The 17,102-nt window shown below is 43.0% G+C and overlaps 1 protein-coding gene across 2 annotated transcripts in view; it reads right to left on the reverse strand.

The window, feature by feature from the left end:
• The window catches only part of LOC148660089 (complement C3-like), a 38,895-nt gene extending 25,616 nt beyond the window's left edge, over positions 1-13,279 (reverse strand). For both annotated transcript variants that reach the window (XM_088634109.1, XM_088634108.1), the window contains exons 1-14: positions 13,174-13,279; positions 12,158-12,347; positions 10,938-11,094; positions 10,687-10,757; positions 8,493-8,584; positions 7,815-7,897; positions 5,992-6,079; positions 5,048-5,153; positions 4,470-4,575; positions 3,031-3,146; positions 2,094-2,240; positions 1,430-1,645; positions 1,004-1,204; positions 648-803 (exon numbers count right to left, since the gene is read on the reverse strand). In XM_088634109.1, the coding sequence (XP_088490235.1) occupies positions 648-803; positions 1,004-1,204; positions 1,430-1,645; positions 2,094-2,240; positions 3,031-3,146; positions 4,470-4,575; positions 5,048-5,153; positions 5,992-6,079; positions 7,815-7,897; positions 8,493-8,584; positions 10,687-10,757; positions 10,938-11,094; positions 12,158-12,347; positions 13,174-13,241 (1,797 nt within the window). In that variant the 5' untranslated portion in view covers positions 13,242-13,279. The remainder of the gene's footprint in view (positions 1-647; positions 804-1,003; positions 1,205-1,429; positions 1,646-2,093; positions 2,241-3,030; positions 3,147-4,469; positions 4,576-5,047; positions 5,154-5,991; positions 6,080-7,814; positions 7,898-8,492; positions 8,585-10,686; positions 10,758-10,937; positions 11,095-12,157; positions 12,348-13,173) is intronic.
• Positions 13,280-17,102: the final 3,823 nt, after the last annotated feature.

Genomic DNA, 17,102 nt, shown 5'->3' on the forward strand with positions numbered 1-17,102 from the left:
GGGATCTGTAAAATGGTCGTTATCTTTCTAAATTTAAGAGGTCCTGCTCCGTCTTGGAAATCCCCAATCCAGTCAGGTTTTGTGGGCACCCATCAGTCATTCCAGCATCAATTTCTTTAATGGCTTGGAGCAAGTACTGTAAGTGAATTTGTGAAAAGCAGAGCTGGATGATTTTGATTTTGACAGATATAGCAATTTTCAGGTCAATTCCGTTGAACTCTCGACTTCCCTTAAATGAAACCAGCTTAACTGATCTGATCAACACCTAAGATCTACAAATCTGTGTTTTTACAGAACAGGTGTAGGTAAGGCCCTGCTCTCCACACAGAGGAAACAATAAATCAAAAGGCTATTCCTTTAGCATGTTGGTGCCCAGATAACTACTAAGTAATGGGTAAACAATGGCAGCAGGTCAGTTTGATGATGGGTGGTATGCTGCAGTTGAATGAAACATGCATGAACATTGACCAATCTCACATTACACTTGTCCCCCATGAAAGATCGGTTTTCAGATCTTGTCCCATTTACTATCAGGCAATGAGGAATGGAACATCAGGAAATGTGCATATCGCCAAATTGCCAGCTTTTTAAAAATTGGGAACGTCTTGCATTTTTTAGATAAACCCAATCATCTATGAAGAGAGTACCTTGGTTTGAGTGAGCTTGTTCTTGCTGTTCAAGACAAAGACAGCCTTGTCTACTGCAACCAGGCCAACTTTGGCACCAGGGTCCCCGTTCACCTTCAGCTTAAAACTGTCTCCGGGTCTGTACTCTTGATCTCTGTCTCCCGAAGACACCTCGAGCTATAGAGCAGAAGACAGACCCAGGTCACACTTTCCCGTTTGGCCTTTTTTGAGTTCATCATGCAATCAAGACAATATTGGTTCACCATAATTCTGAACCAAGGAGCGTCCATCAAATGCAGTTGAGGAGAACATGATGAAAGTCCTTTGTCCTACCTGGCATACAGCTCTCTCAGCTTGCTGTGCATGCTGGCACTCACCTTCCCCATGCAGGTATCTGTTACGTCAACCCAAACTGAATCCGACACAATCTCCACCTTGGACCCCAGCGGTAAGGTGTAGTAAGCCACTATACGGAAGGAGGGGATCATTTCTTTTGTGACAGGTAATTGCACAGCTAGGATTGTCTCCTTCTGAAATCTGACTTGACCCTTTTCAATGATTCGGCCTTTGCTGAGAATCTGGTGAGGAAGCAACAACAAACAGGAATTGTCAAGCTTTAGATTGAACCTAGATGCTAGAACACTATTTAGTTCATCTTGCTCTTTTAAAAAATATGGTAGAAGAGACATAGGTCTACAGTACTTATTGGATACACAGTCTCTTTGATATTTTTTCCCAATAGACCTGGACCAAGTTAGAAAGTAGTTGCCACAAAAACAAAAGCAAGTGTTCTAGGCTATTACCAAGTAGGAGAAAAATTGAATGGAAGTTGATTGTGTCCCTTGGTCATTGTGATACAACAGGAACACAGGGATTGTCTTTCCGGGCTCTACTTCTGTGTTTGCCAGATTGATGTGCAAATAGTTTTTGGAGCTGGGGTTCTCAGGAGCATAGGCCACTGCGGTCATCTGATTCTGTGCCTGATGTCCATCAGCAAGGTCTGGATCCTGGGTTTTCACCTGGAAACAAAGAAGGCAACCACTGTCTCTTTCTTATTCAACCACTACTTCTCTTCTAATTCACAAGCAGGGCTTCATAGTGGAAAAACTGAATTGTTTCCTCACTAAATCAACTTTTGAGATCTGTATGCCACTTAAAATATTTTCTTCACCCCTCCCCCACCCAAGAAAATATGTAAAACGTTAGTATGATGCCAAATTCTTCTCTCATATACAGTACTGTAAAAATCCTGCTAGGGGCAGAGAAATGAGGCAGGAATCTCTTTTTTCAAGATGCTGTGATTGCCTCCATGAAACCTGCTGATTATGCTATCCAAAGAACCACTGTGCCACTCTAGCCCCTAAATATGAAACTAAAAAGAGCAACAGAGCAGCATGTGTGTCCTGGTCTCAGAAGCTCCACTGTTCAATGGAGAGCTGCTGGTTTTGGGTAGAGACAAATACTCACAATTAAAGTTTTCACTGTATCACTCCCTTGCGTGTTCACGGTCACTTTGGCCATCCCATTGCTTCCTGTGATTTCCCTCCGTGACTCTGGCTCCACTATTATAGGGACTCTTTCAGCCGGGGACCCATCTGGGTTTGTCACGTAAACCTGCAGTTAGAGAAGAACAGGGCAGAGGGTTCACATCAGAACTGCCATTTCCTTCCTCACTATGGTAATTATTAGGTGCAGAAAGCTATTTATTTAGTAAGTGCAATAATGTCAAAGGTGCATCTCGTAGAGTTAGATCAGCTGATATCAGTTGTATACTGTACATCCCATAGTGAAGTCAGTTGATGTCAGAGGTGATTCTGGTACTGTGATGCCATGTACTATAATCCTTTAGACAAGATTCTTTTTTTCTTTTTCCATCTTAAAAAGTTCAGCCACTCAAGATCCCCACCCCCCCATCCTCCATTAATTATTAGTTTGAGGCATAGAAACCTCCAGTGAGTGTTGGGAATGTTTATTGAGATGTTCAGCCATTTCGGCTGGGAAGTAAGGATCCTCATGTGGAGTGATCAAGCTGGGAAAGTGGGAAAAGCAAGGAAATGACCTCATGGTGGATCATGAGTACAAGTGAAGGAGGTGAGGGATCTCTCGGATGCTGTTGTCCCTCTTGAACTTTGGTTCAAAACTCCACTTCGGTAAAATGAATTAGGACATGGGACATAACACACATGGGACAAATACATAGTATTCATTATCTTTCTCTTTCAAAGTGTCTTGGACAAAGACTTGTTCTTGTACTACTGAGCCCTAGTGAAGACTCCAGGTGAGCTACATTCAGCAAATAGAGTCCCCAGATGTGTTCCAGATTAAAAATGCATGTACTTTTGTCTTTGAGGGTATTTTTTACACCTAACAGAAAAGTCTCATTGGATCCACCATCCACACTTACGGTAACTCCAAATGGCATGCCTGGCTTGAAGTACTTGGTTGTCCTGGTGAAAAGGATTTTGTAAGGGGATGTAACAATTTTGATTCCTGTTTTTTCTGCTTCAACCAGATCGCTGCCTACAAAGAAAGAAGGAAAGATTGTTTGCTGTTCAAATGCAGCAATAAAGACAGAGTAACATTGTGTCACGATTGTAAATCCCTCCTCTTAAAGGCGCTCCGACTTTTAGTTGTTTTAGTTGATTTTGTGCACCTGCCTCCTATCTAGCCCCTCCCTGTTTAAGCCAGACGCTCCTACCATTCTGGGCTCAGCTGTGGAAGATTGTCGCCCGGAAGCCCGCTTACTAGCGGGTCCAGGAGAGACCCGATGGCATAGGCTTCACCACGGCATCCTGACCATCTGGGTCCGAGGCTGGGAGTGCCTGGCCCTGTTAACCCACTTTTATTCTCCGTCCTGACACCGGATCCGGCTCCGGTTTTTAAACCTTGTCTTGTCTGTCCTGGATGGATCACCCGGCTCTGGACTCTTGGACTTCGCCCTGGATTTACCTTTCAAACTCCTTTGGACTTGTACGCCTGGTGCCCCCGAGCACCAGTGCACAGTCGTCACGCCCCCCTGTTCGTCAACCTGCCCAGTTCCTAGTCATCTCCTCCCCGTGTCTTTTCACTCCCTTCCAGATTCTGCCGTCTGCGTATGGTCCTGATCTACGCTTCGTGACATATTGTAGGACTTCAGACAGCCTTTTCCACTGGCTAAAGGGTCATATGAGAAAAGGGAAAAGGGGGAGCTGAGAGGAAAAATTTTCCAAGGGTTTTAAAAATAGGAAGATAATGCCTTAGCTGGGAAGCCGACGGACGAACAAACAGGACTCACGTGAGAATGTAATATAGGGCTCATAATTAGAAGCTCAGGTGGTGCTGATGAGACAGGGAGAGAGGAACAATTAGAGGGCTGCCTTGGTGGTGTTAGGGGCCCTCCGCCAGTGAGCAGGGGACAATTCCTTCCACTGTATCACCATAGTCAATGGGAGGAGGTCATTTATTTCTACTTGCTTGAGTTCTTCCTTTCCTGTGCTGGTTTCCTCAAAGTGCAACAACGAATTGTGTTGTTCCAAGTCTACGGCACAGCTCTTCCTGATTAAGGGTGGGTGGAGCCATGTGAGCATTTCAGAAATTAATTCCAAATATGGTCATTTGCAAAGTTCTCTACCTGATCACTTGGAAACTAGAACCACACAGACACTCGAGTGCAGACAACTCCTCTCCAATTCTTTGTGTTCTTGCTAGCTTTAGGGGTCTCAGTCTGGGTGCACAGTGCTGTCGCTGGGTCACAGTGTGGGAGAGGCTTCGATGACATCAGCAACTCGGGAGCCCCCATAGTGATTCCCCCCACTTTCATTAGTAAGTGGATTAACAAAGGCTTAGTTCGCAGAAAACACTCACCAGTCTGGGTGAACACTGTGGCCTTCACAAAGATGGAACAATCCACTAACTCTTTTATGTCCTTTCCGATGTCCTCTTTAGATAAGGTCACTGTGCCGGCTGCCAGCTTGGAGACATAAACCAATTAGAGTGAAGCCTGTATTTCTGCCCACTCTCATGCAGACATCCTCATATATGGCACAGTCAACCTGAGATTCTGATTAAACTGATAATAACATGGTGTTTTCTTGGGGTCAACAGAATTATTTACAAATCCAAAAAAGCTGACTTGGTGAGTGAACATGGGTTAGATACTTCTAGTGTGAACTCTAAAGTTGCTGTGTTACTGGATTCCTGAAAGCTCAAAGAAAAGCAGAAGAGGAGGAGATTGGAGTGATGCTTTCAAGCAAGAGTATTAAAGCCCTAATAAAAGAATGTAATTAGCCATGCAATCAAGAAAGAAATGTTCACACATCTCAACAGGTCTGGAACATGTAGCTGGTCTTATTCTTAAAATATGCCATGCAAATAGTAATATTAGGAATAGGAATTATGCACAAAGGAAACTACATTCACTCAAAATAATGGTGAAACTGTACCTCCACTCTTTTAAGTGAGGAAGAGAAGGTGTGATGTTTTCCCTGAAGGTCTTCGTAACCAAACACCACGTAGGCTGAGCCCTTCACCTCCTCTCCATACACATAACTGGAATAACCAGTAAATAAGCTTGACATCCATTAAACCCACAGCGGCCGTATTACTGATCTATATCACTATCAGATGTGCTTTTGAAGCGATTTTCATGCCATTTGAGGCATTTCAGATTGAGGAATGTGGATTAACATCAAATAATCAGTAATTGTTTGCTATAATTAGTACTAGGTGCTAACTGTTGCAATACTTTTTGCATAGAAGTATTTTTGCAAGTTTTCTGAAGTATTCTTGCAAATGTTGCACAATGGTGCTTTGAAATGTTCTGACAAGCAGTTTATCATCATCACATCATTAGCTATCAAAGGCTGGGATTGTTTGTTAGATACTCAAGATCCAAATATCAAAACTGGCTTCTAATTCCAATTATTGTCCTTTGTCTGCTTTTTGCACGATGGATAACAGCCTCGGTATGAAAAACATACTAGGCAACACAGAAGCGTAGAGTAAAAAAGTGCTGGGAAGTGCAGATAAGTGATATTTCCTGCCTTGTGTATTGACTCAAAGTGAGCTAAGTGGAGCAGTCTGAACTAAACCAAACTTCCACATTGTACTCATGATATGAACAGCATACAGTACAAACCCCTTCAGATTATAGACTAATATGCTCACATGGCACTGATAATATACAGCAAATTTGATTGAATCAGAGAGAGAAACCATACATACAACCATGTGTACGTATGTACAAACATGCATACATACAAACATACCTACACATACATAAAACCTATTACTGACTGAAAATAGGAAGACGCATTTCAAATAGGTTGATCGATTAACATTCCTGACTGCGGGTGTGGTAGACCAGACAGCAGCCATCTGTACTCACCTGGCGCTGATCTCTACCTCGAGTTGCTCGTCATCAACGTGGAAGAACTTCTTTCTGGGCTTCAGAATCACTTCAAATGCCGGCAGCACTGGAAACAAGCAGACAATGTGTTCATCCTTGTGCTTCACAAGGAGGCATTACAAGTTCCCAGCGGTCAAAGGGAACGATTGTGGTGATTAGGTCCCTCTTTTAATTTGGGACTTCCAATCTTTTTCTTATTAGGATTTGCAAGCAGCGAAGGAACTCAACTTATCTTTGACCATCAAAGAAGCTGCCCCACTGTTCTCCAAATTGTACTTTTTTCAGAATCACGTCACATTATGCTCAATGGTTCAACAGTGTCCAGAGGATATGTTATGTGTTACATAGTCCCAGTCCCAGTCCTGGAGGGCCAGTATCTCCACAGGAAGAAGCTGAATCATTTCATTATTGGATTAACTGGACCATCTTAACGGCCTTTGCCAGCTGCTTTAACGAAACCTAGCAAATCTGCTTCATAGGAGACACACGGTTTGAAAAAAACATATTGTTTGTTCTCCACCAGATCATGGTCCTGTAACTGAAGGATTGGCTCTTATTCTGGAGAGCTGGTGTGTATGCAACTCACAAGTGGCAACCAACTGAAACTAAGCAGGTGTGAGCCTGGTCAATACCTGGATGGGAGACCTCCTGGGAAAACCTAAGTTTGCTGCTGGAAGAGGTGTTAGTGGGACCAGTAGGAGGCGCTCACCCTGCAGCCTATTTGGGTCCTAATGCCACAGTATGGTGACAGGGACAGTTTACTGTTAAAAGGCACTGTCCTTCGGATGAGATGTAAAACCCCTGACTCTATGTGGTCATTAAAAATCCCAGTGCATTTTCTCGAAAAGAGTAGGGGTGTAATCCTGGAGTCCTGGCCATATTTCCCATTGGCCCTTACCAATCATGGCCTCCTAATAATCCCCCTCTCTGAACTGGCTTCATCACTCTGTTCTCCTCCCCACTGATAGCTGGTGTGTGGGGAGCGTTCTGGCGCACTATGACTGCCGTCTCATCATCCAGGTGGGGCTGCACACTGGTGGTGGTAGTGGGATTCCCTATTACTTGTAAAGCACTTTGAGTGGAGTGTCCAGAAAAGCGCTGTATAAGTGTAAGCAATTATTATTATGTAATTTTTCTAAGTATCTTTACAGTAATAGCATGTAAATATCTGGGGGAAGTGGTGAAACTGGTCCAGCTAGCCAGAAACCTACTAGTTCAGTTTATTAAGAGCTGAGTTGGAATAAAAATGTGGGATTGAGGACATCATGATTGAGGAATCTACAGGTGACTGTCCACTACTACTCAAATACCACAGATAACCAGTACTGCCACTTCGAGAAACCTAATTGCTACAGGTACAGTAGTGATGATATAACCTGCACTCAGACTGATGAGGTATGAGCAATGAGACTCAGACTGCATTGCAAAACCTTTCCTGTAAAATAGCTGAGTCGCATGCGCACAACGTCCCGTTAACCATCTTCTATCCATCCATCTGTTTTCTAACCATTTCTTCCAGTTCAGGGTGGTGAGGGGAGCCAGAGTCTATCCCGGCAATCAATGGGCGAAATGCAGGATACGTCCCTGGATGGGACGCCAGTCCGTCACAGGGAACACAGAGACGTGCACACTCACCCCGTGGCCATTTTCCCCAGAAGTCAATTGACTTATCAGCATGGAGGAAGCAACCCGCGCAAACACAGGGAAAATCAACTCCACAGCGATAGAACCCAAGGAATCGAACCCCAGGCTCCAGTGCTGTAGCCATCCTAACCACAGTGCCACTGCGTTGCTCTTCGTACCGTGTTCCTTTACTTGGAATTCGGTCGTAAATGCATTTTGGGGAGACTCATCCAATTTCGCGATCAGCTGCCAGATCCCCTCGCTGAAACAAAGGCAAAATGAAACAGACAGACAAGCTTCTTCTGCATCTCTGGGTAGGAACACATCTTAGTGGTGTGACCCAGCTTATTACTTGTGTTGCCACTTGCGTAAGAAAAGGAAATCCATTATAGTTACCAGTTCACTCATGTCAAGGATGCAATTTTCCAAACAGTTGATTACAGTTGAGAGTCAGCTGTGTGAGGAATTACCTTTAAAAAGTCATCCATTACAGCTACTGGAGAACTTTGCATGTTCAATGTAAAGATGAATTTTACAGAACAAGCAATTACAGTTACAAGATACCTGCGTGAGGTATTAGCTTTAAAAATATTCTATTAAAGATAAAGGTTCACTTGTGTAGCCACTTGTTTTGTATAATGGACTGTTTAATGATGACATTTATAGAGTAATCCATCAATGTTACATGTTTTAAGGGTTATGACTTTTATAAAGTAATCCATTATGATTACAAGTTATGTATGCTAGGGACATGACTGTTATGTAATCTATTAAAGTTATATGTTACCTGTAGAAAGAATCATCTTTTAAAAGTAATCCATTAAAGTTCCAATTTACTTGTGTGGAGGATGACTTACTTGATCACCTCTGGCAGTTTGTAGTTTGAAGTTAGCACCCCGTTGTCTGTCCTCTTAGGAGTCTCTGAGTTAATCACAATACCTTTAGGATTCTGTGCACACAATCAGGAGAGAAAGTCAGCACCTCTAAAACATCTTTACATACTCTCCCTCACAAACGCCATTACATTCCCAAACCCACTGTTTCACGATCTCATCCCTAACTGAACCCATCACATTCTCACAGGCACCAGATTCCACAGATTCTCACTCCTGGACCAATTATCCAACCATGTCCCTCTCCCTTCAGTATTTAAAGTTCACTCACGCACCAACCCTGGCTCACTATTGAGAAGCCTCTGAGGGAATTAAGAAATGTTAAACTACTGTTCTTTAATCTTTCTTGCTTCTCGGCAAAGAATTAAACTGTTCACCTTTGAGCCCCTGCAAGCACCACAGGGTTTGTGCTGTTTCTGCACGACTAAGAATAACATGAGCACAATGTCTTATGAAACATTGACTACATATCCGCTTTTCTGAAGCTATGCTCTAAAACTTATCATATATTAAATGGTTTTTCCCTTAACCCAGCTCAAGAACATTATGTGTTAACATTTGTTAAGGATATTGCGTTATGTGTTGTCTACGCCAAACTTTGTTTGTTACATTGTATAAAAGGACGAACCGGTGCAGGCTCACGTATGGATACAAAATAAACGGCTCTTCTTTCACATACAGCAGGACTCGGTCATTTATATGACACAACAATTTTAGCACTGCGAGCAGGGTACTCCCGGCTGAGGGGACTCCGTCTGGCGGTGGAGGGGAAAGTTAGGTGCTGCACTTGTGAATGAAGTAAGGACTCCTCTTTATAAAAAGTCCTTTCTCCTCTCCACGGCGCTGAATGGTACTTTCCCGATGCTGTAGCAAGTACAATAAAGAACAAAGAGCCTGTGTGTCTGTGCGAGAAGAGCTGTTTCGTAGGGTGCATTCAGGACGGGCAGTTAACCCTGGGTCGTAACCTGATGCGCAGTCCCTCTGTAAGCCTGCGAGTGCGGGACAGAGGACCTCCGTCTTTTAGCCTGCGATTGTGGGACAGCGGAGGGGGGAGAAGATTTTCTCAGTGTACTGGTGTGTCTGCCAGACTGTGTTAGCCTGCGATTACGGGACAGAGGACCTCTGCCTCTAAGCCTGTGATTGCGAGACAGGGGAGGAGTGGTTATAAGATTAGGTAGAATCTGTTGGTTGTTGAGAAGGAAAAAAGAGAGAAAATGAGTTGGTGCAAGGAGACGTTAACGGGGGTTTCTGACTGGGTGTCAGAGAAAAAGAAATTAGGAGAATCTGAAGAGACTTTGAAAAAGAAATGTGGCTTGTCTGACGGTGTGTGGACAGAGCAAGAGTGTAGAAAAGTGTATGAGTACTGGAATGAAAATAAGCAAACTGAGTCAGGGCTCATACTAGGAAAACACCTGAAATGTAGACAGAATATTATGGGTTAACATTTGTTAAGGATATGGCGTTATGAGTAGTCTACACCAAACTTTGTTTGTTACACTGTATAAAAGGTCTAACTTTATAACCGTTTGGAGAGACTAGCCGGTGCAGGCTGTTCTCCCGTATGGATACAAAATAAACTACTCTTCTTTCAAAGACAGCAGGACTCTGTCATTTATATGACACAACACCTCCTTTAGATTTCTCTAGTGTGCGTTTTTGTCTCGTTGGATTTCGCAGGTTTTGGACCTAACTTTTCCCATTTTTGATCTCGTCCCTAGGATTTCGCCTTTTGGATTGTCTTTGGATTTGGATTGTCCCAGATATATTTGGTTATCTGATATTTTGCTTCTCCTATCGACCTTGATTCTGGATTACAATTTTGGATTGTTTGCCTCTGCATCCCGCAGAATTCACAGCTATGCACAGGATCCTCAGAAAACTACCTGCCGGTTCCCTGACACGCAGAGGAGATGTTTAAAGTATAAAAGGATGCTTAAAAACAGTAGCAAGCAGAACAGATAGTGAGAGAACCAGTCTGATCTCAGGGAGTCGTCTTCATTATGAAATAAACCTCTTTTCAAATCTTCACTGAGGTGTGCTGCATCTCCTTGTATCTCTACACCCAGGATTATCCTAAACCTTGTCCCCAGATGAAGACATGAAGAATAGATTTCCTGGTGTAAGATTCCCTCTGTTGCACTGATGTTTTTCTCCTCACCTTAAACTCAATGGTCACTGTACTATTGATGGCAGTGGCTGCTGTTGAGGTGACAAAGGCTCTGTACAGCACTGTAACAGAAAGAGACAGAAGTTCACCTTCATGTTAAAACCACTCAGATTCTCCAGGTTGAAAAGCTCTATATAAATGTAATGAAGTGTTGTAACTATGACTTCCACATTTATTGAATGAAATCAAGGTTTTTGCTTGAATTTGGGTTGGAATGAACTGATCTGAGATACAGAACTTACCTGTATCAGTGGGGTTGTATATAGGTTTGTCTGTCTGCACAAAGACGTACCCAGATTGGAAGAACAACAGCACCGTGGATTCTACCATATTTCCATTAAAATCGGCTGACAGATAGGCGTATTGATTGCTATCCCTTTGAAGACCTTGAGAAGGGATCTAGAAGAAAATAAAACCCAAAACATTGCCGTGACAGCCAGAGGAAAGTTCCAGGATTCTTCTGGGGTTTGAAGCCAGTTTGATTCAACTGTGACACCACAGGGTGACTCCCTTCAGTGACTCACCTACTGTACTCTCCTGAAAGGTATTTTGTTTTATTTTGAGAAATTGAAGCCAATGCAGTAACCTTTCTGTGGATGGAGTTATGCTTCAGTTCGGCTTGAACTCCAACCTGAGGAATTTAGGGATGACATTTGATCCTGGCTGCTCTCTTCACTCTCATGTTCAGAATACTGGACTAACATCAATTTTTTCCATCTCAGAAATATTGCCAGACTATATCCTATGCTGCAGAAAAAAAACTAGTCAACATATTTGTCTTCTAGAAGTGATTATTGCGATGCCCTACTTGTTGGAGTATCAAAACCCACTCTGAACAAACTCCAATATGTTCAGGATTCAGCAGCCAGAATCTTGACCAGCAGTCACGCTATATCAGTCTTGGAATCCTTGCAATGACTTCAAATCGTGTTCAGAGTCGACTTCAAAATCCTCATGCTCACCTGTAAGGTTCTACATGGCTTAACACCTCAGTAACTGATTGACTTATTATCTCCCTACTCCCCCACTTCCTACCTTTTCTGTTCTCCTGTCTGTCCCCCCAAGCTCGTTTACATCCTATGGGTGACAGGGCCTTCTCTCGCTATACCACAGAGCTCTGGAATTCTATCCTTAAGGATATCAGAGAGTCACCTACCCTGAGTGCATTTAAGTCTAAACTCAAAATCTTTCTTTTTTTAGAAAGGTTTTTACTTAATTAGTGTCTGCTCCATTTTGTAATAACCATATATCTTCTGCTGCACTTTTAAGCACTTTCTTAAGGTAGGTGCTTGTTGTGTAATTTGCTTAGAACTGTTTTCTACACCTATTGTAAAGCATTTTGAGATGCTACTTTTAAAAGTGCTATATAAAATAAGGTTTATTATTAACAAATTACCATGATAAATGACAAAGATTTTGAAAAAACAAACATTGAGAGGTAGTAAGTGTACATTGATCTTACTCTTAAAGCCTTGAGCGCCTGATGTTTGTTTTCTGAGTTCAATTCCACAGTTGTCTCACTCAGAAGTTGTCGGCCAGGGAAGATAAGAGCCCTGATCGTCACATGAATTGTATTGCTGGTGCCCTGTGCCTCAAGGTACACATTTTCAGAACTATCCAGGCGAAAGAGGTTTGGAGCCATCAGTATGTACCTGCAAAGAGAAAAAGCTCTATTTTAAGGGACGGGTTTGTCTTCATCACCTGGAGACTGCTGTGGGTGTTGGTCTTGTCCCATCCTACAGTGTCAGACCTCAGCCTTGAGAAAAAAGGAGTTGTAAACAAAAGTTAAAGAGGAGGTCAAATCTCACCTAATCTCACCCACCCCCTCCTACTTACATATGAATGTCTTATCTCCTTCTAACTTGCTTGCAGAGTTTGTTTACACCTCTCTTCCTCCACCATGACTCATCCCTCATTAAAGGGTGGTAAGGGGTGGATCTGACAGCCCCCTCCTTACAGACAGATCATCGCACTCCTGAGCCAGCTGAGTTACCCCAATAAAGCTGTACCCCAATTTCATAAAACTGTTCACCCCAAACAGACAGATGTAGAAAACAGTACAGATAATAGAAATGGATCATATGGATATTTGGTCCACGGTTTGCCAACAGGGAAATCTGGTCCTGTCTGCCAGTTTGACCTAGTATAAGTGCGAGTAGATCCTTGGTTTGCTCTGGGCTGTCTGAATGGCTGAACAGGATTTTCTTCTCCACCTTCATTAGAGTATCACTGAGCTACTAAAATCCCATTATACAAGACTCTGAAGCGCTTATTTAACAAGCAAACTTGGAACAGCCAACATCAGATTCCACTGTGACGATAATGTGCTGTCTTCGATTTTCATGTAAAAAACAGAGAAAGCACGAACAGACTCTGAAAACACACGCTGTGTCAAAGTAAGCACTCTTGAGGTCCACAGTCTGGGATCTGTAGCCGTCAAGAGATTGACGAAGTAAAAGCCGAAAAAGACACACTCACAAGGGTTCGCCCAGAGAGAGCCCGAAGAAAGACGCCAGCAGGACACGACCGAGCCAGACCCCAGCCATCCTGTCAGCGTGTCTTTCAGATGTCTGGTGTGTGCAGATTCAGGCTCACTTCACATATATACCGACCAGATCGATACACTGTTAATCTGTAATCTGACGGCCTCGTGAGGGTGGGGGGGTGTCACACAGTTTGGCAGATCTTGATATTTTTTGCTGGAATTCCACTAGGTCACAGCATTTACTCTCAGTTTTTATTATTTTACTATTCTAAAGAAAACGGAGACACGCAGAACCACAAAGAGCGTTGCAATATCCTTACATGACAAGGACGCCTTTTGATTCAACTGTACAGTGAACGGTGCAGCACCACCAGTGATAAATGGAAGTTAGTTCGGGGGGGATAACCAGGACAACTCAGTCTCACACAGCTGTCCCTCATCAGCATCATTGCACAAATTAGCTCAGCTAGCTCTATGTATCAAACACCGACACCTCCCTTTAGTTTTGTCTCAAGTATTCCTCCTCCAATGCCTCTCCAGCTCGTACTGCAGCTGCCCCTGGGTTCATTCAATCTGAAGAATATTTGAGGCTCCTCGATAACCAAGCACGTTAAGCCAAACATATCTCCCCATGTATTAAAAACATTCATTAAACATCCAATCACAACATCCAGTAGATGCCCCTACTGAAAAAAGAAATGGCAGGAGTGGAGTGGAGTTTTCCATGTATTAGACCTTTATAAAATTGCCGCACTCTGATTCTCTGCTTGTTGAGAGCAGCAGGCTATGCCTTCCTGTTAATGAAGAAGCCATATCTGCAGAACAGAACCTCAAACAGTCAAAGGTTCCCCTGAAGGCAAATAAACCCACATTATTTGAAGAGTTTATTTAGAGAGAGCGTCAGTCAATACTGTCCCCTGGAATGGAAAAGGACTCATTTACAGGAAACAATGTGCCTTCTCTTATATGATTTACTCTTATTTTGTGGTTCTCAGCTGATTTTACATATAATTCTGTGTTTTATGTCTTTTTTAAAGAAAAGGGAAATAGAAGAATATGACATGTTTCCAGTTCTCTGCCGGAGTTGGGATTAGTGTGGTACAATTTATGCAGAGATACTGTACAATAAAATGAAACAGTACAGAAGTCTTATTTTTGGATGGAATATGAACGGAACCTACAAGTAAAGGAGATGAGTAGACAAATTTGATGCAGACAGCAGCATTTTCTAATATGCAATTGTATTAATCTTTTACCAATCTTATAAGTCAAACCATTTCAGCTGAAGCACATTTTTGCAAAGGCATTCATTTAATTTATATCTCAAAGATCTTAACAAGAATAGAAATAGCAGAAACATTTCATGATTTAAAGTACCACTTATTTCATAAAACACAAATACACAAAGCCAGCAGCCATATAACCCTGCAGCTCGCAGCTGGCAGCCCACTGAAGTTCAGCAGTTCATACAATCTCTTGCATTAGGAATTTGTCTTTTTCACAGACCCCAGCTTGCTCACCATGAGACACACAGACAGGGAGAGAGAAGCTGGGGGTCAGAGCACAGGGTCAGCCATTTATACAGCACCCCTGGAGCAGCTGGGGTTCAGGGCCTCGCTCAGGGGCCCCACGGAGTAGGATTACTCTGCCGGCCGTGGGATTATAATGGAACAGAGACTGAGGGCTCTATGGCTGAAGTGTTTTGCCTTTTCTGTCTTGGTACGCTTCAGTGTCGATTTATCCCTCTGCTTGTGCCTTTGTAGTGTCGCAGCAATGCCTACAGAATTCAGCGATGGGAAGGAGTTTTAGAAGAGCCGTTCCACGGACTTGACTACAGAATATTCCTCTTGAGTCCAGCCTGCAAGAATGCAGGGGAGACGGGCTGTTATCTCTGAGCTCATTATCTATAAGCCCCAAGTCATACACAGATCCAGCCATTCGGAATGCGTGCCGGATACCGAAGCAATTTGTGGAGCGGCGAAAGCTTAATGTGGCGTGTGGAAGGGTTGGGGCTGTTGGGACTCCTGGTCAATCTTTTCCCAATTCTAGAAAAGTTGGATACTGTTTAGACTTTTATTAATTTTAAACTGTGCATTACAAAATGTAAAATATTAAATTAATATTGTTTCTATTGTAACGCATACGGCCTCCATTGGTTGTGAGAGCCGGCTTAGCAGCGCGGTGACGCCCTTCCCTGTGAACAGCAGGGACTGCAGCTGCTGGGCTGACAGGGGGTTTCCCTTTGGCTTAAGTGGCTGGGTTCCTGTTGAGGGACGCTGGAGGCCTAGGTTTGAGTCCCCGACAGTGGGGGGCTGACCTGATGCGGCAGCGGCGAGGGCGCCCACGTGAACCCCATAGCGTTACACTATTTACAAAACCGAAATGACTCAGTTTTATTTGTATATATTGTAACGCTTACGGCCGACAGGCACTGTGTAAGAGCCGGCGTACCAGAGTGGTGACGTCGCCGCCCTTCCCTGTGCTAGCAGGACTACAGCTAGTGGGCTGTAAAAAGATCTCTCTTTGGCTCACCGGGCTGGGTCCCTGTTGAGTGACATGGGAGTCCCGGGTTCGAGGCCCCGACGGTGGGGGGGCGACCTAATGCGGCACGGGCACCTGCCCTGCCTGAGCCCCCGTTGTGTTACAATATATAAACTTTATTATTATCACATGGCTTGTGAACGCAATGTGCTTCCTTCAGGTTTACTTCCGATTTAATAATCGCTATATTAGATGATAAACAGTAGAACCGCAATTATATTTGCCATTGTATTAACAGTTGCAACAGATACAAATCTTGACACAAATCCAAAACCTTTTAAACCAGAAGCTGTTAACTCTACTTCACCCCCGCAAGTCAAGAACCTGGTGTGCCCAGCAGCTGTTCTGTTGGGATTACACTACCAACGAGTCCCTGAGGCATACCATCCAAGGTTTCGAAATTATAAAAAAAATCAAACCTTTGTTTGGGTGAGAGAAACGGGTACCTTTTGAGAAGTCGTGTACTGCTTGCAAAGAAGCAGAGTGTGCTTGATGAATTTTAAAATCTGTCTGCCTGAGTGTACTGTAGCTTGTTTAATTGAGCTGTTCGGACACCTAGGGAGATTCCAGATCTTAAGGTAAGGTCTGCCTCTTTCCCGGATATGCGAAATGATCCTTGTTAAGCTGCGAGTTCCTGAGTGATTTGACTTTCTATTTGTCTCCCTTTAGCTGAAAAAGAAGACGTTTGTACTTAATATTTTTGGAATCCGATTTACATATATTAGATTATTATTAATAATAATATTTACAGTTATTTATTATAAAACAGCTAACATCGACACAGATGCTGCTGCTGTTCGTAGTCTCTCATTAATTTAAAAAGCGCTGCATTCTGCGACACGGCATCCTTTAAATTTGTAGCACCTTGATCACCTTTGTCTGTCCGGGGGCTCACCCCGCTATGAGAACATGAATATCAATTCAACATTTAAATACTGTGATGCATAAAATTAATACCCTGATACAACAAGCTAAATACATATATCTATATCAATAAATTGATATTGTTAACGGCGCTCAGAAACTTAATGGTAGCGAATTCTTCAGAAATTAAGAAGCTTCATATTTTGTAAAAGGTCATGATTGTTGCAACAATAGGTTTATTCCGTACTGAAAAGAGAAGAGAGAAAACACAACGTTTCGGCTACGAAGCCTTCTTCAGGTGTGGACTTGTTACAGTTATGATCAGGAGAAACAAAAAGTTGATTTTTTTATTGATTTGTGGCTGCTGCGATTGCACCTTTTGCAATGGCGGGATAGTTGACCCTTCCAAATTGCTTTGTCAGTGATCCTGAATGTCAAGTAAATATACTGTGCTATATAAAGTTAATAAAAACGCCAATGTAAACGTCATATTTACAGGTGGGGAGCTGCGTCAGCA

Source organism: Lepisosteus platostomus, chromosome 6 (assembly GCF_059453375.1).
Source record: "Lepisosteus platostomus isolate fLepPlt1 chromosome 6, fLepPlt1.hap1, whole genome shotgun sequence".
Lineage (NCBI taxonomy): Eukaryota > Metazoa > Chordata > Actinopteri > Semionotiformes > Lepisosteidae > Lepisosteus > Lepisosteus platostomus.